This window comes from Rhinatrema bivittatum, chromosome 8, assembly GCF_901001135.1.
Source record: "Rhinatrema bivittatum chromosome 8, aRhiBiv1.1, whole genome shotgun sequence".
NCBI lineage: Eukaryota > Metazoa > Chordata > Amphibia > Gymnophiona > Rhinatrematidae > Rhinatrema > Rhinatrema bivittatum.
In genome coordinates this window covers 100,028,058-100,054,540 of record NC_042622.1, presented here as the reverse complement: position 1 = coordinate 100,054,540, position 26,483 = coordinate 100,028,058, and the positions used below count along the sequence as shown (strand labels likewise).

Sequence of the window (26,483 nt, the reverse complement as noted above, 5' to 3'; positions counted from 1 at the left end):
TTTTTAAATTAAGCCAATATACATTTACTTTCAACACTGCAAGCAGTACATTTAAGTGTCACAATGATACTAAATAGGAGGAACCACAGAGGACCGTATTTTTAAATTTTTCTTGAGCCCTTTTGGGCACATAATTTTGGACATGTTAATCTCCTTATTGCATTAGGTTCTAGTCTAGTGCGTCTGAAACATTTATTTATTTTATTTATTTAAGGTTTTTTTATACCTGCATTCATGATAGCGCTCACATCATGTCGGTTTACATGAAAACAGGGGTGTGATGAATACAACCAAGAACATAAATAAACGTGATGAAGAGATGCAGTTACAATTAACAAGGGCTGATGAACTGGGGTGGAGGAAATAAAGAGAGATAGATGAGGTTAATTATATACAAGAGTACAGTATATATACATAGTCCAATATATACAGCTGCTGTGTAGAGTAGTTATTGGTGAGGCGTGTTAGGTGGAGTTCGGGAAAGCTTGCCTGAACAGCCATGTCTTAAGTCTTTTCCTAAAGGTTAGGAGGCATGGCTCGTTTCTGAGATCTGGAGGGATGGTGTTCCATAACTGTGGGCCTGCTGTGGAAAAGGCTCGGTCTCTTAAGGTGCTGTGATTAGTGGTTTTGGTAGGAGGAACAAGGAGGCATCCTTTGTAGGCTTCTCTGGTCGGTCTTGTGGATTTGTGTAAACGGATAGGAATTTGTAGGTCAATTGTGGTATGTTGGTGAATAATTTTGTATATTAAGGTGATGGATTTGTAAATTATTCTGAAATGAATTGGTAACCAGTGGAGGTCTTTTAGGACTGGGGAGATGTGGTCTCTATATCTGGTGTTAGTTAGTAGTCGGGTGGCTGCATTTTGAACCATTTGGAGTGGTTTGGTGTAGGAGGAGGGGAGGCCAAGTAAGGTAGAGTTACAGTAGTCTAATTTAGAGAATATGAGAGCTCATATTCTCTAAATTATGAGAATATGAGAGCTCATATTCTCATATTCTCTAAATATTCTCATATTTAGAGAATATGAGAATATTTAGAGAATATGAGAACATGCATCCAATTGCGTGTAAACTTGGGCGCTAGGCTGTGTGCACTTTATTGGATCGTCCCCAGAGTATATATTCACAGAACTGGAAGTACAGGATTTACACTGGGTTTATCTTGCACACACCATGACAAGAATGAACCTCACTCTTAAACTAGGGTATATTGGGTATGAGCTCAGGATCTCAGATTCACTTCTAATGCTTTTAAGCTGTTTGGCTTCAGAAAGAAGCCAAACAGCTTCTTTCTGAAGCTTGTACAGTGTAATATACATAGGCAAAATATTGAGGTGAGCCTGAATGCTCTTTTTAATCAGGTGAGTGATTCTGTATCTTTAGACCACATTTTCTTAGTCTCTGAATACACCTCTTGGTACTTGATGATGATGTCTCTCCATACATAGTACAGAACAGTCACTTAGTGCTGACACTTTTATGAGAAATGCTGTTTTTGTCATTTTGTCCCTTACCACTATGTCTGGTTTTCTAACATCAATTTTATTGGTTGGTCTGGGAATGAATACATTTATTTATTTATTTATTTAAAGCTTTTTTTTTTTTATACTCTATAGCTGAAGAATTTATAAGAAAAAATAACATTAACTGTAAACCTAAAGTAAGAAATTGGCAGTAGGGGTGGAGCTATGAGCAGAGCAGGGGCGGAGCTTGGTTGCCCCCCCCCCCCCCCCCCACAACCATTGCCCCTGCTCCGTTTTTGCATTTTGAGTTGGCACTGGAGCTTAGTGGATACAGAGGTGTGAGCCTTGAAGACTAAGGGCACTACATAAACTGTCAGAATCAAGAGTTCAAATGATATTTTCTTTGTTTAAAAATAATTCAACATTTGAAAAGTAATAAAATGCACAGCCTAACACTACTGCATTTCATAACAAAGTGGCTCTTCGAATAGTGTCACGCCTATCCTGGAAAAAAATGTCATTCAGGCATTGTCATCTTTGTCATCATTGTCATCATTCAGGCATTGTCATCACTGACAAGACATCTGTCTTGTCAGCAAAGTCTTTTTTTGCTGCAGGTTTTGAAGAAGGGAAAACAGTTAGACCTCTATGTTCTAAACAAATGCCAAGAAAAGTACATGAAGGGACCTATAAAATTTAACGTGGAAAACAGCCATGACACAAAATTACTTCCTCCCCAAGGAAGTGAGATCACAAGAGGGATCTGCAGAGGATGGCTGGTGACCGGGGAAACAATGTTACAGTCTGCCAAAAAAAAACCCTTTGTGAATATTTCTGCTTTGAATCAAATTGCCTGGGTATGATGCACTTAATGTATGAAGTAAACACAAAACACAAAAGCTTTTAGAGGCCGAAGCAGTAATCTGTGCATTAAGAACCTATGCGCTGGATTTCAATTTCAACACATAAGTTACAATTTTTTTTAACTCCTTGAAGCAGTAAGCTAATGCTGTGCTATTGCATAAGGAATTACAAAAAGCATGTTGAAAGGAAAATGCGCATTCTGCAAAAGCCAAACTCCTATTTTAACTCAGGAAGGTAGGGGAATCGCTATGGCTGTCAGAAGAAAGTACTTATCCAGTTAAGTGGCAGCCACTGCCATTTAGCTGGATACATAGAAACATAGAAAATGATGGCAGAAAAGGACCATCCAGTCTGCCCAGCAAGCTTATGATAGCACCCCCATACTTAGTTTCCCAATGTTATGGTTTTGAGGTGTTTGAGTGGATTCTTGGGTACTGTGGAGATGACCACGCCCACGAGGAGGAGCCCCGTGAGGGACCACAGTACTAGGCTAGACTCAAGACACACAAACACAGAGAAACACACAAATACAGCTGAGATATACCACCAGAGGTGGCAATAGTGAGGTGATCCAGAAGTAGCAGTCCAGGGGCCCTCGGCAGAGAAGACCCATCTCACAGAGATAGTATAGGGAGATCTGGATGCAGGTTCCCAGTGCAGCAGAGCTGTAGATGAGACAGACTGACAATGTTAGATTACTTATTAAGGGCAGATCTTCAAACCTGCACATGGGCGTAGATTTGTTCGCCCAACCTTTGGTAGGCGTAACTTGTGCGCGCCGGCCAACTGCCGGTGCGCGAACCTCCGGCATTGCAGCTGTGCCAGAGGACTTGGGTACGCCCCCGGCCCTGCCTCCATGCCCCGGTCCCGCCTCCATGTCTGGCCATGCCCCGGGCTGGCACCATGCCCCCGGCCCCACCCCTGATCCACTCATTTTCAAAAGCCCCGGGATATATGCGCATCCCAGGGCTTGTGCGCGCCGTCAAGCCTATGCAAAATAGGCTCGGCACGCGCAGGGGCAGATTTTCTCGGGTATGTGCGTATGTTACGCGTGTAGCGTTTGAAAATCTGCCCCTAAGTTGGTAGATGTATAGGTGGAGATCCCAACAGGCAGAAGTAGTGGTATACAGACACCAAGCCAGGGACAGCAGACCCTCGAGGAGCGAGTACCTGATCCCAGATAGGCACCTGAAAGAAAGCAAAGGGCCCCCGAGGAGCGGGTACCCAAGTTAGAGAAATACCCCGAAGGATAGAGAGAGCTTCCAGCGGCAGCAAGGAAGCAGCAGAGTAGCTCAGACCGGAGGCTTTCCATCCATTCACGATTCTTGCTAACTCGATTAGCTAGCAAACGAAGGGCAGGCTAAATACCCAGATGGCGTGACGTCACTCGAGGGGGACGCCCCCGAGATTCCTGCCATGACATGGATAAAGACGTGGGTGGCGTGCACGCGTGCACCCTAGGAGGCCTTCAGGAGAAACATGGCGTGAGGCTTTGCCATTGCCGTTCCGGGGACGACGGAGAGAGCGGCATGCAGATGTGGCGGTAGCCATCTTCCCAAGGCTAGCGGGGAGAGCAGAGAGAAAGGTGAGGCACAAAGGTCGAAGCCGTCTGAGACCGACGGACGCAACACCCAAACTGTCAGGGCCCTTGCTGGTTGCTGAGTTCAATTCCCTATTATCTCTTGCTGTTGAAGCAGAGAGTAGTGTTGGAGTTGCATCCAAATTATCAGGCATATTGGTTAAGGGTAGTAATAGCCGCATCAGCAAGTTAAATCTAATTCCCCTTTTCCTCTTTCCCCCTGCAATTAAAGCAGAGAGCAATAATGGAGTTGCATCAACAGTATGAATGGTAGTAACTGCCACACCAGCAAGTTACCCCCATGCGCTCTTTTCCTCATTTCCATCCTCTGGCCTTTAGGGATCCTCAGTGTTTATCCCATGCCCCTTTGAAATCTTTCATCGTTTTTGTCTTCACCACCTCCTCTGGAAGGGCATTCCAGGCATCTGTGATGAAATATTTCCTGACGTTGGTTCTGAGTCGTCCTCCCTGGAGTTTCATTACGTGACCCCTAGTTCTACTGATTTCTTTCCAATGGAAAAGGTTTGTCGATTGTGCATCATTAAAACTTCCAGGTATTTGAAGGTCTGTATCATATCTCCCCTGCACCTCCTCTCCTCCAGGGTATACATATTTAGCTCCTTCAACCTCTCTTCATAAGTCAGTTGATGAAACCCCCACCATTTTTGTCACCCTTCTCTGGACCGCCTCCATCCTGTCTCTGTCCCTTTTGAGATACAGTCTCCAGAACTGAACACAGTACTCCAGGTGAGGCCTCACCAAGGACCTGTACAAGGGGACTATCACTTCCTTTTTCTTACTGGTTATTTCTCTCTTTATGCAGCCCAACATTCTTCTAGCTTTAGCTATCACCTTGTCAAATTGCTTCACCGTCTTCAGATCCCTAGACACTATCACCCCAAAGTCCCTCTCTTGCTCTGTGCACAACAGCCCTTCACTCCCCAAGACATACAGCTCTTTTGGATTACCGGACCCCAGATGCATGACCCTGCACTTCTTGGCACTGAATCCCGGCTGTCATATCTTCGATCACCGTTCAAGCTTCCTTAAAACACTTCTCATTCTCTCTACTTCTTCCGGCATGTCCACTCTGTTGCAGATCTTAGTATCATCCGCAAAAGGACAAACTTTACCTTCTATCCCTTCCGCAATGTCACTCACAAAGATACTGAACAGGACCGGCACTCTGCTTAACACTGCTCTCTCTTCAGAGTAGGTTCCATTTACCATCAGACACTGTCTTCTATCTGTCAACCAGGTTGCAATCCAGGCCACTACCTTGGCGCTCACTCCCAAGCTTCTCATTTTATTCACAAGCCTTCTGTGCAGGACCATATCAAAAGCTTTGCTGAAATCCAAGAAGATGACATCAATCATTCTTCCTCGATCCAATTCCTTATTTAGCCAATCAAAAAAGTGAATCAGATTTGTCTAACAGGACTTTCCTCTTGTGAATCCATGCTGCCTTTGGTCCAGCAATTCTTCTGACTGTAGATAGTTCACTATTATTTCCTTCAGCAGCATCTCCATTTCTTTTCCCACCATTGATGTGAGGCTAACTGGCCTGTAGTTTCCAGCCTCCTCTCTGCTCCCACTCTTGTGAAGCAGGACCACCACTGCTCTTTTCCAATCACTTGGCACCATTCCCATTTGTAGGGATCTATTGAACAGGTCACACAGTGGATCCGCCAGCACATCTCTGAGCTCCCTCAGTATCCTCTGCTGAATCTCATCTGGCCTTATGGCTTTGTCCACTTTCAGTTTTCCTAGCTCTTCCCATACATTCTCTTCTGTAAATGAAGTTTCTTCTACTCCTCCTCCCTCCGTTTTCTTTTCTTGTTAACTAGCAACAGTCCTTCTCCAGGATTTTCTTTAATGAACACCGAACTGAACAATTTGTTTAATATTGCTGCCATTTCTTTGTCTCTTTCCACACATTGATCCTTTTCACCTTTCAATTTCACTATACTACTTCAGACCTTTCTCCTTTCTCTGATGTATCTGAACAGTTAACACTTGCCCATGGCTGTTCACCAGACTCTGTACCTGCTATTGAGTTTGAACAGCCCCTTCCCCAGATAAGTTGACTACCTAGAAAAACAGAGAGATTACAGGGCTTGCACTACAGAAATGCAGAAGAATATCACCAAGAAAGCTAAAATAAGGCTAACTTTAACTTTAACTTTTTACTTAACTGGCCACAAGAATCTATAGTTATGGCTGTCTCCTTGCAATCCAAATCAGACTGAGGAGTTCTTAATGGCCCCCTGCAATGCACATACATACTGACTTATCTGGCTATCTGGCCACGGTTTTGCCACTGCTTAACCAGATAAATACTAGAGATGTGCATTCGTTTATTATGAATTAGGCAATTTCGTTGAAATTTCGTTGAAATTGCCTAATTCGTTGTGGTTCGGGGGGACCTGAACCAAGAAACGAATTTTCCCCGAGCTCCTGACCTCCCCAAGACTTTCCAAAAGTCCCTGGTGGTCCAGGGGGGGTCCAGAGCGATCTCCTGCACGCGGGCCGTCAGCTGCCAGTATTCAAAATGGCGCCGATAGCCTTGCCCTTACGATGTCACAGGGGCTACCGGTGCCATTGGTTAGCCCTTGTCACATGCTCCTACCGTGTGACAGGGGCTGACCAATGGCATTGGTAGCCCCTGTGACATCGCAAGGGCAAGGCTATCGGTGCCATATTGAGTCATAGCAGGCCCGACAGCCCGACGGCATGGAGGGAGAGATCGCTCGCGGGACCCCGCTGGACTACCAGGGACTTTTAGTAAGTCTTGGGGAGGGATCGGGATGGTGGGGTGGGGGGGGGGTTTAAGAAAGTAAAATTTAAGGTTTGGGGGTTTTTTTCCCCTGATTCACGGTTTTTTTCCTGATTCGTAGTTTGGTTTTTTTTATTCGTTTTTCCGGTTTCAGGTTCGAGTTCCAGTTTCGTTTTTGGCAAAAAAATGATCCATGGGAAAACAAGTTTTCCCACAAAGCAACCGAACCGAAACCCGACCCAAGCCAGAAAAACAAAGCTCATCTCTAATAAATACTGACTTCTCCACCTAAGTAACAGTGAACTGCAGCCAGATAGCTGGTTAAGTACTGACTTATCTGGTGAAGTGGCAGCGGCAAAACCACAGCCAAATAGTTGGATAAGTCAGTACTTATCTGGTTAAGTGTTCCTGACTTCTTTTTTTATCTTTTTTCTCAGGTTTTAAGTGCCAGCTCAGTAGCGCTGGAAACTTAACTCCATCTCTGAACTGACGTTAAGTTTCCAGAGCTAGGAAATCCAAGCTGGGCCAATGCACATCTCTGCATTGAAGAGTACTACTTAATGCCCTCACTTGCATGGAATTCCATGGGAAGGCGCTCAGCAGTACTCCCATTTAGAACACACAATTTCTATGCACAAATCTCCTGATTGTATCATCAGTAAATCTTGCGCATAGAAAATGTGCTTTCAAGTGCAGGTATAACAGTGCATTTGGCTGAACACACCTTTCTGCATCGGCCTCTCTTTTTGTAGACTGTGCTGCAGACTGGTCTGAGCAGACACAGAATGCAACAAACAGCCCTAGAAGAATGATGAATTCCAGATGTTGGAAACCACAGGATTGTGAAGCATGCTGTGAAATTATTTTTCGGCCTGGCAGTAGCAGAATTTTCAAACAGGAGCATCAAGGGCAACCTCGGCTCTCCTGAGTCCATGGGTACATTCAGATCACTACTTATGGCGTCAATAGTTTTCATGGTGGAGCATTGCGATATCCTTCTTCCCCCTCTCCCCCGCAATTATCTCTACAATGGTCATTTCTTTTACAGCTGTCTCTTAGGGTGGAAAGATAGCAGGAAGACTCCATATACTCGTGTTAGGCAAATGCAATATGAGGATAACTTTCAAAAACTGTTCACTCGTGCCCATATACTCATGAATATGGGTGCGTGCCAAGGGGCAGATTTTAAAAGGTACGCCGGATTTTATAACATGCGCGTGCAGCAAGGCAGGTGTAACTTGCAGAGGCCTCTGGCCATGGCCATGCCCCTGCCCCGCCCATTTTTTCAAGCCCCAGGACTTACACGTGTTCCAGGGCTTTATGCGCGCCGCCGGGCCTTTTGAAAATAGGCCCAGCGCGCGTAACTCCCGTACGTGCGTAAATCCTCCTGGATTTACGCGCGTAGGGCTTTTAAAATCTGCCCCAAGTTGCAATAGTATTTTATCACCTGCCCACAAAAGATATGTACAGGTTATAAAATATGAGTACATATATGTGCAAAATGCGAGTCACACAAGTTCAGTCTTATCCGGCTAAGAAGCGGCAAAAGAGAACGCTATTTATCCAGTTAGACAGTCGGATAAGTCTAAAAAGCGCTGGACATGCGGCTAAATCAGTTAGCCAGAATAAGTAGCACTTTTCAAACTTATCCATCTAAGCAGTGCCTGCTGCTACTTAGATAGATAAATTGGAATTTAACTGGATAAATGTCACCACATATCCAGATAAGTTCAAATTTGTCTAAGTAGTGGGAAAAAAACTGGAACTGGTTTCTAGTACTAGTTTAGATAGTTTTGGTCCGTTAGAAGATGAGGTTTAAAGTATAAACAGAGCTTTCCGCTCATCACTCCATTAAACCACTCCTAAGATTATACATATGAAAACCTGATGCAAGCACCTCGTCCCCAGACCCTCTGTGGAATGTTTAAAATAGTCTTTCCATTAGAACAAAGAGAGTTTATCCGTGCTAATGAGAAAAGTCCCCAATTTTCCTTACAGTTTAGGCATTTCCTTTAAATATTACCAGCTTTCTTTCTGGTGCTGCTGTTTGACATTTAAAGGGGCACCATCAAAGCTGATATAACGGGAAAAGAGGAATTTTGAAAAGAAGAACCTCGGTATCCTAAATGCTTTGTTTCCTTTGGCAGGCGTAACTTTAGTGAAATCATGCAACCGTTGTTCAGCTTTTTTTGCCTCTTTTAAAAACATTTGTGTTATACATCTGAAGAGGTTGGCGCTTCAGTGAGCCACCCTGCAGTGACCGGCCTTCATTTATGGAGTTGGTGGAGTACAGAAGGATTGGCCAATCCTGTTGCTTTTATTTGCATCACCCTGCTTGCCCACCCTGGAGGACCATGAGAGTTAAAAATAAAATAAAAAAATAAAACATTTCGAAAGCAATCCAATAACTGCAAAAGATTATTCATTAGAAATGAAGAGGTTAATTTTCAATAGTCCATACAGAGTTAAAGTTTGCAAAGTATAAAAAAAACATGCAGGCTTTAGCTTGAATTTTCAATACGGACTTATACATGTAAGATGTGTGGACCCTTGCTGCTGTGGTGAGGTTGGTTCAGTCTATGCAGGTCAGAGATGGTATAGGTAAAGCCCTAGTTCCAACTCCTTTCCCCAGGGACAGGCAGGTCATAGGTGAGAGTCTCTGAGAGAGTGGCTTAAGCGATGATACAGGGCCAGGCTAGGGTCAAAGGCAGGCAGCAAGCAATACTGGACAATGTCCAGGCAAGGGTGAGAGGCAGGTGGCAAGTAAGAATAGTCAATGTCCAGGCATGGGTCAGAGGCAGAAGTCAATCTGACTGAAAGGCTGGGAGACAAGAATCCGGACTGGCACAGTAGGATAGGCAGGAAAGCAAGAGGAACTGGATAAGATAAAGCAAGACAGGGTAGAGAGACAAGGCAAGGAACAGGAACCAGAAAGCAGCGAGACACACTACACAATGATGTAGGAGACCCATTGCTGAAGCAAGATAAGGGCATCTGGGGGCCCTTATAAGGGCAAATATTAGTGAGGTTATCAAGGGGTGCCGCGGCCCTTTAAATAAGCTGATGTCAGGTGTGCCTAAGGAGGAGCAGCAGAAGTAGCAGTCTCAGCAGCATTCTGAGATGCGCGCAAGCTCCAGCAAGGTTTCGCCATGGAGGGGAGGCCCAGCTGTTTGCAGCATCAGCGGTAAGTGCGGCAGCTTGCAGGGACATTCTGCTTTGGCTTCTGGGGAAGCAACAGTGGAAAACTTTTAGTAACAAAGGTGTGTGAAGATTGACTGCTGGTTCCCAGGAGTTTTCTTCTGCACCATAATCTGTACATGCAATGATATATTCCAGTTTATTGTGTCATCTGTGGGAGTCCAAGATTTCCTGTACTTCATAACAGGTGGCTTCTTCTGAAGTTATCTCTGCAGGTTTGGGGGACTTTTGAGAGGGCCAGGAGAGGACCAGGGGTTTCAGCAAGGAAACATGGAATACATTGTGTATTGGTTGGTAGCTTGGGCTGATAACCAACAGATCCCATTGTTGCAAGACCAGAAATGGACCTATAAATCTGGGTGCCAAACGAAGGGAAGGAACTTGGAGGCACAGATTCTGCGTGATCACCACACTAAGTCTCTAGCCTGGTATTAAGGAGCTGGTCTATGTTTCTTATCAGCATGTTTTTTCACCTGAGTCGCTGTCTTGGAAGTCAACCAGTTGGCTTAAAGTCAAAGGTCCTGGGGCTCTTGGGTTGTGAGATGGGCTGCAAGAAAAGTCACTGAGAGAGGAAGCGGCAAAGGAACCCCCGGATGCTTGCCGTACACAACATGGAATGGGGAAAAGTCAGTGGCACTACTGATATGAATGTTGTTTGAAAACTCAACCCAAGGTAGGAAAATGGTCATCTTGTCTTTCATTGATATACAGTACAGACGAAGGAAGGTCTTGAGAACCTGGTTAATTTTTCTGTTTGGCCATTTCCTTGTGGATGGTAGGCTGTGGTGAGATCCAAGGTAATGCCAAATTTTTTACAAAGACCTTTCTAGATTTGGGCCATGAACTGAACACCTCTGTCAGAAAGGATGTGAGAGTGCAGTCCATGCAATCGAAAGACATGTTGAACAAAGAGACAAGCTAACTCAGGGGCAGAAGGCAAACCTGGGAGAAGAATGAAATGTGCCACCATGGAGAATCTGTCCACCATGACCGATATCGTGGTGTAACCATGAGAGAGAGAAAGATCAGTGATAAAATCAGTGAACAAGTATGTCCAAGGTTTTTTGTGGGCTGGTAATGGCTGTAGATCATGATCTGGTGTTTGGCCCTCTCTAGAAGATGCCACGATTCTTCCAGTGCCAGTTTTACTATGTGGAGCTCGCAATCCCCAATCATGTAATTCCTCTCTGCCAGAGAGAACTTTCTGAAGAAAAAGGAATATGACAGGAGGCTCCGTTTGTCACTGTGTTGACTGAGGACAGCCCCTACCTCTAGGGTAGAGGCATCTATCTCCAGGACAAAGGGACGATTAGGATTTGGGTGTCGTAGGCAAGGTCCCTGGAGAAGGCTTGCTTGAGAACCTAGAAAGTGTCAATAGCTTCAGTGGACCAACACTAGGTATCTGCTCCCTTTCTGGTTAACGCAATGAGAGGCACTGTGAAGGTTGAATATCCCAGAATAAATTGGAGGTAGTAGTTAGCGAATCCTAGAAAGCACTGTAGTGCCCAAAGGGCTGGGGCTGGGGCAAGGAACCAAAAAGCAGCAACACACACTACAAAATGATGTAGGAGACTCGTTGCTGTGATGAGGTAAGGGAGTCTGGAGGGCCCTTATAAGGGAAAACATTGGTGAGGTTATCAAGGGGTGCCACAGCCCTTTAAATAAGTTGATGTCAGGTGCACGCGAACCTAAGGAGCAGCAGCAGAGGCAGCGGTCCCGGCAGTGTTCCACCACATGCATGAGCTCTGGCAGGGTCTTGTTGTGGACGGGAGGCCCTACTGTTTGCGGCATCGGGGGTGAGTGTGGCAGCCTGGGAATGTAACAATGCATCTACATACATTTTGAAAATTAGCAGGTGTGCACGGAAGTCAAAGTGGTATATGCGCACACATTTACACCTGCTTGTTGCTTCCCTGCTCGCAGACCCCATCCCGTGAGCAGGCCCTCCACCTTACCTCGCTGCAACGCTGCCCTCCACAGCAAAGGAGCTGCTGATGCCCCTGCCTTGATTTTCGTGGCCGTAGTGCCACCCTGGGACACTTCATCACCACGGCCGGGAGGCCGCCGACGTAGCCCACCTTTGAGGCCTTGCTGCCGCTGCTGCCTTCTCGGATGGGAGGAGCCGCCGTTGTCTTGCTCGTCACAGCCTAGTGCCGCTATCAGGACATCCTCTTCTGTGGCCCAGAAGCCGCTGCCAGGGATCCTATTCGCGGCCTGTGCTGCCATCAGGACGCCTCTCTGCTCTTGCTGCTGCTCCAGCGGCAGGGAGCCACCGCTGCTGACGCCATTCTGCAGCCTAGAGGCTGCCCCTGAGCCTCTGCCTGCTCCTTCATCCTCGCAGCAGGGATGCTGCTGTCCTCGGTGCTGCCTCACTCCCAGGGTCCTTCTTTAGGCACGCAGCTGCACCTCTTCAACTAATTTAAAGGGCCAGAGGCGGGAAAAGCCCGCGGCCCCACCGGAAGCCGTCAGCATCCTGTTTCCTGCTTCAGCCCTATATAAGGGCTCAGTTACTGTTCCTCGGGGCCTTCGTATCGGATCCCATGGTCATCCATGTTCTTCTTCGCCGGTCAAGGTCCTCTGTGGTCTTCTAGTGTCTTGATGGCTCTTTGTTCCATGTCTTTGATGTTCCTGGTCGCATTCCTCATCGGAGCCCTTCTTTGCCTTTTCCTTGTTCCAGATGTCCTGATGTTCCAGTTCCTTGGACATGATGTTCAGGAGTCCTCATGTTCCAGAGCTCCCATTGTTCCATGTCCAGAGGTTCCATTGTTCCGCTTCCTGAAGTCCCGATGTTCTTCAAGTCCTGATGTTCCTGATGTCTTCCAAGTTCTGAGTCTTCCCATCTCAAGTCCTCCAGATGACCACTGAGGGTAAATCTGTATTGATCCGGTTCCTGTCTCTGGCCATTGGAGCCTCATTTTGGTTGGATCCCCTTCCGGCGCTTGTTCCGCTCCCGCATTGTCCGCTCCCAGCCTTCTCAGGTTGTGTAGGGTACGCAGTGGGACAGGGTGGTCCATGACTAGCCCATGGGGGGCTGTGTAGGGTGCCCTGAGGGACAGTGCCTGCCTGTATCTTCTAAGCATCTTGAGTCCTCATCTGAGTCTTCCAAGCTCCTGAGTCTTCATCTGAGTCTTCCAAGTTCCAAGTCCTAATCTGAGTTTTCCAAGTTCCAAGACCTCATCTGAGTCTGTCAAGTTCCATGAGTCTTCGTCCGAGTCTTCCAAGTTCCTGTCTTGGCTTGTTCCTGCCCTCAGCCTTCGTCTGGCCTCACGCACTCGTCCTTCCCAAGCGGTGGGTCCGGAAGGGCTACCGAGTGGCCAGAGGGCTACTCCTAAGACCAGCATTGCATTGCTGGGTCTCATTGGTGTGTGTAGGTCCAGCGGAGGGCTGACCCTGCCTTGTTCCTGTTTTGAAGTTCCTTGCCTTAGTTCCAGTCCTGCCTTGTTCCTGTTTCGCCCGTGCTTGCATGCCCTCACCTCCCACTGTGTTCCTTTGGGCTCCTCCCCGAGTCATGCCGTGGTTCAGGGGCTCACACTCTCCTATGAGCTAGCGACCGCACCTCCATGCTCTCAACATCAGCCATAGGCTGCGCTCACAACACTGCTTGATAATAGGTGTAAATGTTTATGTGTAGACTTAGGCGCATACTTTTGAAAATTGAAAGCATGAGCGTACATGATTTCCCCATCCCAACTTCCTCCCATCTCCACACTCCCAGAATGCCTCTTTCTGATGTACATAAAAGTATGCGTGAAAACTACTTCTGTACCTAGTTTTACATGCACAATCCCCAGATGATTTTCAAAAGACCATTTACATGCATAAAGCCAAGTTTTATGCATGGAAATCCTTTTGAAAATCAATCCCATAACCTAATTATATTCTCATGACAAATTAAATTAGTCTAATTTCTGAGAACATTTTCAGAAAAGGAACACACTACTGTATGCTTTGCTCCATTTCTCTTTGAGGTGCAACAGAAAAGATATGCAAATAACAGAAACATGATTGCCCACCCTCGTAACCAGTTTCCAATGAACTCTAGTTTAGAGAAGTCTCAATTAATAAGGAGCTTTATCAAGCCGCGATAGGGCTATAACATACATTAAACAGCATGTATCGTGCGATAAACACAATCTCGCGAGTTGTTTTTGCATAAAATCCATCCCTATGTAAATTAGCTGCTTTGAATACATTTGCATGCACAAAAATCACATAATATATGGAAAGTAGCTAATGCATAGTAAATCCTATGCATAAAATAACACAGCTGACTTAGAAATTTTTCAGTCACATTATTTTATCTACATTTTTTGGGAGATAGTTATTCTAGTGCAGGAGCATCAGGACCCTAAGCCACTCGGGGGCTATACCAGACCCTCCCACCCACCCTGGGGCCGCCATTGAAGGCAGCCCTAGAAAAAGAAGTAAAAAAATATAGTAAATCTGGCACACGATGCCCTCCCTCCCAGGCCAAAGCTTTCCCCATTAAATCCTACCCCGGGTGCAAAAATTACCCTCCTCCTTAATGCAATCGCTTCACCCTCATGCCCACCCTTTTCCATTAAATCTACACTGGTTGGCTAGTGCTCCCCACCCCAGACCCTTCCAACCCTCCTGGCCCTCCCTTACCTTCCAAAAAATCATTGGCGCTCAGTGGAGGGCCTGGGATGCCCCCTAGCTCTAAGCCTGATCAGCACCATTTTCCAAAATGGCATCAACAAGCATTTTCCTCTGTCACATGGTGGGGCAGTCAGTAGCATTTTGGACCAGGAGTTGGAGTGAATGGGAAGGGGTTTGGTCTGGGGGATAGAGCATTGTCATGAATCAGATTTACTCTATTTTTATACTTCTTTTTGTGGGGCTGCCTCAAATGGTGGCCCCTGGGTGGCCGAGTGGTCTGATAAGACCCTTGTGGCTTTATTTCAACTTTGGCAGTGGGGGTTGTGTTGAGCTGCATGGCCCTTTATAGTAATGATGGCCCCATGCGTTGGGAGCCACCATCACACGTTTTCAAGGCCCCTACCATGTTCTTTTGTCTCGAGAACTTTTTACGAGAGACAAAAGAAGGTAGTGATACTACCGCGACAGTTTGTCGGAAAGAGGCAAAATATCGTGGAACTGCCCTCTGCTTCCCCTCTACGATACTGGGCCCCTCTCGTGATAAAATATTGCGGCTTAGTGAATCTAGGCCTGAGTTGCTGTCTCTTCCATATAAAAACGCATTAAAAGCAGCGTGAGATACACCCACAGCTGCACAACTCTGGATAATCTGAATCCAGTTCTCTTTGTATTGTAATTTATGTCTGTTTCTGCTTATGTTCTTTAGTTTTGTTAATTGCTTGGTTGCAGCGGACAACGAGTGGTATAGTAAATGAAATAAATGAAAAGAAATGCCACAGGATGTGGAAAATCTGTGGCAGCAGGTTCTGACAAAGTATTTTTTTCCAAGGTAAGAAGCAAACCGAGTACAGCCTTTCAGCTGCAGGGCAGTGCCACAGGACCATCCTCACCAGATGCAGTTGGGCAGTAAATGATTTGACATCAAAGCAACAGTTCTAGCTAGAAATCTTTCAAACAGCAGTTTGCTCTTTAGGTGGCTCAAATGCTTCCCTCTTAGATCTTCCCAACATCTCCTTTCTTTCTTTCTTTTTTTGTCTTAGTATAATTTATAGCCACCTCCACCTATCATTTAAAAAATAACCTCCTTCCTATAGTGCACTTGACAATGCTCCCTGCATTCATGAGAAAATGTGATGCCCGTAGATGACTCTACTGTAGGTCAGCGCACCAATATCCCAGTTTACCCTGGAGCCTGTGTCCAAGCAGAAGGAGCATCCAAACACCAATACTTCCTCAGGATTGAAACAAAAGTTAAAAGTTAGAAACAACTTATTTAGAGCTGCCAACAGAATTATTTAAAGGAGAAAAATGTTTACTACTGCTGTCTTAAATGGGAAAAAAAAAATCTATAGGAAATTAAATGTAGAACCTCCAGCATCTTCTCCCGCTCCATTCCTTCCTCCATCACATAGACCTTGGCTCGCCCACTCCTCTCATTGTCCCGAATGCCCTTGGAAATGTTCGTGGCTTTCAGTTTTTCAAATCGATTGGATTTGGAGCCACACCACTGGTAAATTTCCTACAACACAAGACAACAAAATGGACGGTAGGCCTTCAGTGGAAGAGACACAAAAATGACAACTGGGAAAACCCAAAGAGGCAGATGCAGCGTAATTTGGCTACAAGTTTATCAGTGAAAATGCTCCAGGGTTTTCCCTGGCAGATATGCTGCACTACCAACAAAACTTGGTTACATCTGAATCGGGTGCCGGAATCACTTCCGGTTTCGGTATCGTGCACCTGCAGGAAATTTCGTTTCCCATGGTCTGGACATTTTTTTTTTTTCGGCTGTCCCAAGCCGAAAAAAAAACAACCCGCCCTGACCCTTTAGAGCTAATTATTTACAATACCCTACCCTCCCGACCCCCCCCCCCCAAAACTTGCCTTATGTCCCTGGTAGTCCAGCGGGGGTCCCGGGAGCAATGTCCGGGCAATGAATGGCGTGGGCCAATGAATGGCGTGGGCCATTCATTGTTCCTACCATGTGACAGGGGCCAATGAATGGCGTGGGCCATTCATTGCTCCTACCATTTGACAGGGGCCAATGAATGGCGTGGGCCATTCATTGCTCCTACCATGTGACAGGTGCCGGCCAATGGCTCTGATAGCCCCTGTCACATGGTAAGGGCAAAGGGCCATTGGCATCATTTTGTTTACTGGCAGCCGACGGGCCCGAGAGCGGGAGATCACTCCCGGGACCCCCGCTGGACTACCAGGGACTTTAGGCAAGTTTTTTGGGGGTCAGGAGGGTGGGGGATTGTAAATAATTAGATCTAAAGGGTCGGGGTGGATTTGGGGGTTTTTTTGTGTGTGCCCTTTCTTCCCCCCCCCCCCCCAAACAATAAGAAAACCACACGAACATTTCATGGAGTTTTCCTATCATTTTCGGGGACCCCCGAAACATGACGGATTAGAAAATATCATACGATATTTTTATCTGTCAAAAAAACAATGCACATCCCTATTACAAATTCCAGAGCGGCTCATCTTTAATGAAGGAAAACTAAATGTTCTTCTGAAGTCACCAGTATTTCTAACTGCTAATTGCTAGGCAGTCCCACTGAATAAATGTCATAGCAAAGGCGTATTGCAAGTTATTCAGAATCATTAAAGGAATGGTTTTCTGTAGAGTATTACCAGCAAAATCTGCTGAGCTAGCCTACATATGATTAACATTAACTAAACCTTCAGAAAGCACAAGTGTGAAACTACTGAACTTACGTCTGTTCATGTACAGATGAATAAAAGAACTCCAGGTCAGACCTGCATTGGAACTGAAGGATGAGGTCTCCCTTTAAGTTATAACCAAATTCCCAAGTGAGAACTGATGGTTAGAAGAGGAGCATGAAAATCAGGGTTAAAAGAATTTCTAAGTCTGTGCTTATACAAAACAGACTAGAAAATACACACAAGATCTGCTTTTCTTGGCTGGCACCTAGTTTCTGGGATACTCTACAATTACAGTTACGTTGTGAAAAAAACTACTTAAAATTTAGGAAGGCTTGAAAAGCTTTTCTTTTTTCTAGGGCTTTTTCTGATATTATTTAACTACAATCATTTCGAATGGCCATGGTGTCCAGTTCTTCTTTTTAAGCCTGTTTTAGTAGGTTTGGTCATTCACATAATGTAGTTGTTTACTATTGTTGTATATTGTTTTCATTTTGGCCTGTTTATTCCTGTTTTTATTGTACTTGAATTTGCCTCTTATGGTCGTGGGGAGGGGGGGTTCCTTCATTTTATCAATTTCACTTTGTTTTAACAGTTTTTAAGATTTTTTTCATAATATTTACATATTTTATTGAGTACAACTTTTTTTACTATTATGTACATCGGTTTGATTTAATTTTAAGAAATGCGATTAATCAAGTTATAAATTGAAATTGAACTGCTTTTCTGTGACCCTAGGCAGTCCCCTTTATCTCACTGTGCCTCACCCAATTTTGCTGTTCTAAACAGACTAAGATCCTTCTTTGCTTTTTACCTGAGTAGGTGACTTGAAGATGAAGCACCAAAATTGGTATTAAAAGCCATATTGACTTTTCTGTACAACATATCCCATTGGTGGGATTAATTATTTGTTCCTGTTTAACTTGGTTTGTAACTGGCCTAACATTAGCAGTTAATATTCAGCTAATCAAAATGTTTCTTAATGATAATGATAACGTGTTTGCAACATAATAAGTACAATAGCTACAAGGCTCTCTGTGGTTCAAACAACTTACATCACCCAGATCCAGAATAAAACAGTCTCCTTTGTTGAAGCTCTCCCAGGTCACAGGGACTTCAATGGCTCGGGCTAGCCTACGACCTTTGACCTGGAGCAATCTTCGGACAGTCACCTCATTAGGAACAACATGAGTGAAGCCAGATACCACACCCCCAGCCTATAAAGACATGTAGGAGATACCAGATGTTTTCACTACTGTATGCAACAAAAAAATGAATTCTAACTTCCATGGACACTGACCGGTGTTCCAGCAAAGGAATACAGAGACAGCACAGAAAAACAAGATGAGGAACTTTTGTGCAGGATAACAATACCTGCCCAGGTTATCTAATCTGCTTCTTAACATAAGGGCTATAGCTTTTCTCTGCAATAATGAGCTAAGACCTGCCCAGGGAAGGAAAACTCAGGTAAAAACAACGTTAACCCCTCGCCCAGTTCTGATCTCCCTGTTAAAATGTAACTTTCCAATCTTAAGCTGTTTACTGTAAACCGACATGATGTTCAAAACTAATGCCGGTATATAAAATGTTTTAAAATAAATAAATAAAATAAAAATAAGTCTGCCGGGAGACCCAAAAAGACAGCAGGGGAGAGAGGGCTTGGGGGGGGGGGGGGGGTGACTGGCAGAAGAATGCCATACACACCAGCCGAAGACGATGCCTGAGGCATCACCCCTGCTCCTCCTTGCAGCGAGGCAGAAGAGCTCCTCTGTCCTAGAAGTCTGCAATAAGAGAGTCCTGCCTGTTACCTGGCTGCACTTCAAGCCTCCTTAGCTCAGCAAGTGACAGGGACCAAGAACCAAGCTCTCTTCTGCAAAGACTGTCTCCAAGACATCCAGCCAGAGATTGCTCCAGCGTGAAACGGAAGGTAATCTCCTAAGGTTATGGGGATAGTTAGCTAATTATATTCATTTATATACCCAACGCAAGCTGAAGTCTCTGATATGTTTATGTTTACTAATGATAACGAGCTTTACTCAGTATAAACCTGTGCTGTGTTAAGGACATTAGAGGCTAAACCTGAAAAGTCTGATAAATAAAAGTCTGATTCTGTGGGGAAACCCTGTAGTCTTTTCTGTGCGATTTGGATTGTATAGGTATAGGAGGTGATTGTCTGTGGCACTGCCCTTCCGATAGATGTGGGGGAGGGAGAGGAAGAAATGCACAGACAAGTCCATTAATCAAATTTACTTAGGGAATAGCCACTGCTATTAATTACCTCAGTAGCATGGGATCTTCTTAGTGTTTGGGTAATTGCCAGGTTCTTGTGGCCTGGTCTGGCCTCTGTTGGAAACAGGATGCTGGGCTTGATGGACCCTTGATCTGCCCCAGCATGGCAATTTCTTATGTTCTTATTTTACAGAACACCCTTATATTGCTTTCAGACATATGAAGTAAGGTACTAGTCATCATGTGATACATCATGGAAAGTGCAGAGGATCTCTAGTTGTGAAGAAGAGAGGAGAAAGCCAGAGACCAGCCGGTGTCAATGGCCCTCCAGTAGGAATGAAGTTGAGCAGACTAGATGGGCCTTATGTTCCTTATCTGCCATAATATTCTATGAGGTCAATAGTGAGTAATTTGGCAAGCAGGAAAATTACCTGAGTGAGTTTACATAGAAACATAGAAACATAGAAATGACGGCAGAAGAAGACCAAATGGCCCATCCAGTCTGCCCAGCAAGCTTCCCTCTTTTCTTCTCCCATACTTATCTGTTTCTCTTAGCTCTTGGTTCTAATTCCCTTCCACCCCCGCCATTAATGTAGAGAGCGGTGGAGGAGCTGCATCCAAGTGAAATATCTAGCTTGATTAGTTAGAGGTAGTAGGAGTAGTAACCGCCGCAATAAGCAAGCTACACCCATGCTTATTTGTTTTTACCCAGATTATGTTATACAGCCCTTATTGGTTGTTTATCTTCTCCCCTGCCGTTGAAGCAGGGAGCTATGCTGGATATGCGTGAGGTATCAGTTTTTTTCTTCTCCCCTGCCGTTGAAGCAGAGAGCTATGCTGGATATGCATCAAAAGTGAAGTATCAGGCACATTTGGTTTGGGGTAGTAACCGCTGTGACAAGCTAGCTACTCCCCGCTTTGTGAGTGTGAATCCTTTTTTCTTCTCCCCTGCCGTTGAAGTTATGCTGGATATGCGTGAAGTATCAGTTTTTCTTTTCCCCTGCCGTTGAAGCAGAGAGCTATGCTGGAAATTCGTGATGTATCAGTCTTTCTCCCATGCCGTTGAAGTAGAGAGCCATGCTGGATATGCGTCGAGAGTGAAGTATCAGGTACATTTGGTTTGGGGTAGTAACCGCCGTAACAAGCCAGCTACTCCCCACTTTGTGAGTGCGAACCCTTTTTTCTTCTCCCCTGCCGTTTAAGCAGAGAGCTCTGCTGGATGTGTGAAGTAACAGTTTTTCTTTTCCCCTGCTGTTGAAGCAGAGAACTATGCTGGATATGCATTGAAAGTGAAGTATAAGAATGGAGTGATCAAGCTAGTTGAAAGGCATCAGGAATAGAGGAAGGTGGAGGTAGTAATTTGGATATTTGGTTTGGGGTAGTAACCGCCGTAACAAGCCAGCTACTCCCGTCTTTGTGAGTGCAAATCCTTTTTTCCACATTTCCTCTTGCTGTTGAATCTTAGAGTGATGTTGGAGTCACAGTAACCATGTGTATGTTTATTGACTAAGGGTATTGTCTCCAGGCAGTAGCCATCATTCTGGCGAGTCACCCACTCTTCATTGGCGGCCTCTTGACTTTATGGATCCACAGTGTTTATCCCACGCCCCTTTGAAGTCCTTCACAGTTCTGGTCTTCACCACTTCCTCCGGAAGGGCATTCCAGGCATCCACCACCCTCTCCGTGAAGAAATACTTCCTGACATTGGTTCTGAATCTTCCTCCCTGGAGTTTCAAATCGTGACCCCTGGTTCTGCTGATTTTTTTCTTATGGTAAAGGTTTGTCGTTGCCTTTGGATCATTAAAACCTTTCAAGTATCTGAAAGTCTGTATCATATCACCTCTGCTCCTCCTTTCCTCCAGGGTGTACATATTTAGATTCTTCAATCTCTCCTCGTACGTCATGCGATGAAGATCCTCCACCTTCCTGGTCGCCCTTCTCTGTACTGCTTCCATCTTGTCTTTGTCTTTTTGTAGATACGGTCTCCAGAACTGAACACAGTACTCCAGGTGAGGCCTCACCAAGGACCTGTACAAGGGAATAATCACTTCCCTTTTCTTACTCGATATTCCTCTCTCTATGCAGCCCAGCATTCTTCTGGCTTTTGCTATCGCCTTGTCGCATTGTTTCGCAGACTTCATATCATTAGACACTATCACCCCAAGGTCCCTCTCCTGCTCCGTGCACATCAGCCTTTCCCCCCCCATCGAATACAGTTCATTCGGATTTCCGCTCCCCATATGCATGACTTTGCACTTCTTGGCATTGAATCTCAGCTGCCATATCTTCGACCACTCTTCCAGTTTCCTTAGATCCCGTCTCATTCTCTCCACTCCTTCCGGCGTGTCCACTCTGTTGCAGATCTTAGTGTCATCCGCAAAAAGACAAACCTTACCTTCTATCCCGTCCGCAATGTCGCTCACAAAGATATTGAACAGGACCGGTCCCAACACCGATCCTTGCGGTACACCACTTAAAACCGCTCTCTCTTCAGAGAAGGTTCTGTTTACCATCACACATTGTCTTCTGTCTGTCAACCAATTTGCAATCCAGGTCACCACCTTGTCACTCACTCCCAAGCTTCTTGTTTTATTCACCAGTCTCCTGTGCGGAACCGTATCAAAAGCTTTGCTGAAATCCAAGTATATGACATCGAGCGCTCTTCCTTGGTCCAATTCCTTGGTTACCCAGTCAAAAAAGTCAATCAGATTTGTCTGACAGGATCTTCCCTTGGTGAATCCATGTTGCCTCTGGTCCATCAATTCTCCGGACTGTAGATAGTTCACTATTCTCTCTTTCAGCAGAGACTCCATTACTTTTCCCACCACCGAAGTGAGGCTAACTGGCCTGTAGTTGCCAGCCTCCTCCCTGTTCCCACTCTTGTGAAGCGGGACCACCACCGCTCTTCTCCAGTCTCTCGGCACCACTCCCGTTTCTAGGGATCTATTGAACAGGTCACACAGCGGACCCGCCAGAACATCTCTGAGCTCCCTCAATATCCTTGGATGAATCCCATCAGGCCCCATGGCTTTGTCCACTTTCAGGTTCTTTAGCTCTTCCCACACATTTTCTACTGTAAAAGGATTTTCATCTATTCCACTTCCCTCCAGTTTCTTGTTGTGTAGAGATGGTCCTTCTCCAGGGTCTTCTTTAGTGAATAACTTTACCTGGATATTCAGTGGAACACTCCAGATGAGTGTTTTCCTGAACATACCCAGATAAAGTAATCTGGGTAACTTTAAGACAGGTATTTTTTTTCAACCAGAATTACCTGGAGAACTGAAAATCAGCACTGTCTGAAGGAAGTGAAACTATACCCCTGAAGCCCCCTTTTTACCCAACAACATTTTGTGCAGGTAACAAGTTGTCCAGACAAAATTTGGCTGGGGAGTGGGAGGGAAATATTAAAATTCTGTCTGGGTAATTCCAAAAGTTAGCTAGAAAGACCTTCTGAATATTAACCTGTATGTTTCAATGGAAGGTGATACAATTGTGAGGCATTGTTTAAATGTGGTTGTTCTTCCCAGTTCTTACGTACTTTATATTTGATACCAGATTTGAAGTACCCTAGGAACGTCGAGGATTCATATCCTTGCACCTCCCGGTTCTGGATAGGCTTCCCACACAGGTAGTCATCCATCTGTACCGTAAAAATGGCCGCCGCTCCACTCTCATCCTGAGTACAGTAATCCCCTGAGGAAGAAAAAGGGCAGGTGGAATAAATGACATAGTTAGAGACAGAAGAACCAATACAACACCACAATATACGATCCATTTCTAGATCCTAAAACACAGAATTTTCTTAAACACAAACATGCTTTGTTTTCCAACTAGGGATGAGGAGATTAACACTCAGAGATTTGTGTCAAAAAATTGATTTTCAAAAACATTGTTCATAAGCCTTCAGAATCAAATTTCAGGGAATAGGAGGACCTAGCAACCTGCAGACTGCAAAGAGGTCCTGATTAAAAGCTTTCCTGATCCATTCTTAGTGGTCATAGAAGTAGCCTCAAGCATATTGTTAGAGAGAAGAGAACTGTTTTACCTAACCAGAAGTGCAAATCATACTGCAGGTTTCCAGAACGCTGCTTAATAGTGTTTAGGACTAAGTAGGCATCTCCGGTGAAGAAGTCGCCATACAGATTCTTCGGCACCGCCACCAAATCCATCTTCTCTACTCTCCAGATCTGAAGACCTGGCTCCTTTCCGGCCTTCTGAAACTCAGGGTGCTCCACCACCATTTTGGCAGGCTGGAGAAGAAAGCAAAAGGGAGGAATTAAGGCACTGCAATGCAGGAAAAGTGCAGGCTTATGCAATCTCAAAGAAAACCGTCATTTTCACAATAGATAGATGGGAAACTGAAAACACCTGAATACATTTTGTGCCAAAAAAACCTCAACAGCAACCATGAAATAGATGAATGTTTAATTGTATGCAAACACCACTACTGGGAAAGAAGCCATAAGAACAACTGATGTACATATAGTCCCTCACTCCTGAAATTAAGACATCTATTAATTTAACAAATAAGGGGTCCTGGCCCTTAAGCATTTTTTTCCACTGAAAATTAAGTTAAAGTTCTAGTGGTAAAAAAAAAAAAAAACCTTAAAAATATATAGGATAATAAAGTGGGGGTCAAAACTTCTGATCGCATTACTACTCCTAGACTAAATAAGAAAAATACAAGAATTAATTAAAAAAAAAAAAAAAGCCCTTGGTACGTCTTCTAAACAGCTGGGATTTACATTTCTGAGTTCCATAGTCACAACAGCTGCTGTAACCCTGAAGCACTTTCACGGATGCTGTGTCAACAGTTTAACATCTGGGCAAAAACAGCAGGAGAGATGGGAGGGGGAGGGGAGTTTCCTCACCGATGGAGTCTGAGATATGAAATTCAAGCAAGCCAAATTCCATATACAGTGCACCGATATCACAAAGCCAAGCGCTGTACATGGCCGTAGGACAAGAATCAAATGCTGCAGAGCTAAGTTACATGCATGTGTGGGGAGACCCCCAAAACTGTGCCTCTTTTTCACTTTTGGGTGGGGGAGACCGGGGGGGGGAGACCCGGACCGTTACTGCCCGACGTGTTCTGAAAACATATGGATGTTTGACACTGTAGTTCTTCAGCATGACCACTGGATGGCACTTGGTGTGATGCTGAGTAATGGTATCTGCTAAAGGGAAAGACACCTGAATGAAGGTGTTTGGTGGTGTAGTATCCCCCTTAGTCGATAGGAGGTTTTGATTTGGGAGGGAGGTGTCCCGGGGATGTATAAAGCTCGGGTCAATTTGGCAGGAGTGGCCCTTTCTAAGTTGGAGTTTGAGAGAGAGAGAGAGAGAGGGACCTTCAGGACATAGGTTTCTCTGGAGTAGCCAGCCCGTGGGCTGATGGGGCCTGGGGACCCCTCCCAGTGTGGAGTGGGCCCTGCAGGGGTCTTCATCCCTCAAGAGAACAGACCCAAGGCCCTGGAATGGGAACGAGGTAGCAATTCTTCCCTTTGAGGAAATGGCTGGAACAGTGGAGTGGTAGGAGAGTCGTTTCCTCTCCCCGAGGAAAAGAGCATTTGGAGTAAGGGCCAAAGAAGAGAGAGCCCAGGAGAGGCCATGGATAGAGGAGAAGATAAAGGGAAGTCCTAATAAGAAGGAAGCCCTGAGGAGAACGAGAGCGGGAGTATGGAGGAGGCAGGGGAATTCTGCACATTGTCCAAGCGAGAGAGCCCAGGATGAAGGGAAACATTTACCTGTGGGGTGAGTAATCCTGGTGTGAGAGACCATTGGGGCATTAGGGATATAAATTCTATGTCCCAAAAGAGGTTGATGAGAGATAAGAAACAATGGGAGTGAAAAGTCTGGATTTCTGAGATATGTGGTATGGATGAGGTATGGGGAGCTTACAACCCACAATTTTGGAGTCTGTTGTTTAAAAGGATGAGGAATCTGGAAGTATGTGATTCACCTGTCCTTGGCAGAGGAGGGAGTTTGTGTTTTGAAAGGACTCCGTGGTAACTGAATATTAGGGGATGTAAATTCTAAATTTTAGTTAATATCGTTTGGTAAAAAAAAAAAATGAAGCAGTAAAATGTGGGAGGATGGGAAGATTTAATTCCTGTCCAAGTGAAGTCTGAGAGAGTGGTACAATAGCCCTTTAGGTGCTAAATAGGATATTATCGTTGATGTTTACTCTGACTGTGTATCCTATGGAGTTCTGAGTATTCAGTGTTGAAATGCCTGCCCTATATGGAAGCGTCCACAGCGACTGGCTGTAAAACCAGAAATAAAGTTGAAAGTTTGGGTTTTACCTGAGAGAATGGTGAGACTGTTTACAGGGCTTTGTTTGTGCCAGCTCTGATGTATAGCCACAGGAGCCAGATTCAAGGAGGGGAGGGGGTTGATGCTCTCCCTGACCGGTCAAAGGAAGGTGAGCTACCCCTACTGCTTCTAGCGCCATCTGCATGACCCATACATTGGAACCCACTAAATGAATTTGGTAGTCTGACCTCACTCATTCAGGGACAGTACCTCTCATTTCACGTACCCTGGAGTTGGGGCTGCGCATGTTACAATAAAGAGCCTTTGGATGCCATAAGCATGAAAGTATCTTTTAAGCAAAATAAAGGACTATTGACTGTGCCTACTGTACAGAGTACACATCTGACATAAATAAGAGATCGTGTGCTTTCCATAGTGGGCCCAAAGTTGTGGAATTCTCTACCTGAGACGTTACGTTTGATACCAGAAATAAATTTAAATGTGAGCTGGCTATTCAAAAATGCTTATGATCTAACTTCAGATCTAACATCAGAGTGCTGAGAACTTAACTATCAAAAGCAAAGATAAAATTTGAAGAATGAGTAATAAGTAAGGAGAGATGTTAAGTATCTTAAGATGACTCACTGACTAGTATGTGAAAATTATTGAAATAGAACTGTGTTACAAACTGTTGTTCTAGAGCATTAGTTAATATGCATTAGAAAATCACAGTAGATATAGTTTTATATTAAGCCCTGTTGTGTTGATCTATAGTATGAATGTTACTTTTGTAAACCTTTGTGATCTTCATTTGGAGCAACGGTATAAAAAATGT

At 44.9% G+C, this 26,483-nt stretch overlaps 1 protein-coding gene across 2 annotated transcripts in view; it reads right to left on the bottom strand.

Moving 5' to 3' along the window:
- GSN (gelsolin) overlaps positions 1–26,483 on the bottom strand; it is a 93,546-nt gene that overhangs the window by 32,807 nt on the left and 34,256 nt on the right. For both annotated transcript variants that reach the window (XM_029611119.1, XM_029611118.1), the window contains 4 exons: positions 23,442–23,646; positions 22,935–23,089; positions 18,223–18,384; positions 15,870–16,019 (listed from right to left, as the gene is read on the bottom strand). In XM_029611119.1, the coding sequence (XP_029466979.1) occupies positions 15,870–16,019; positions 18,223–18,384; positions 22,935–23,089; positions 23,442–23,637 (663 nt within the window). In that variant the 5' untranslated portion in view covers positions 23,638–23,646. Of the gene's footprint in view, positions 1–15,869; positions 16,020–18,222; positions 18,385–22,934; positions 23,090–23,441; positions 23,647–26,483 lie in introns of those variants that run through there.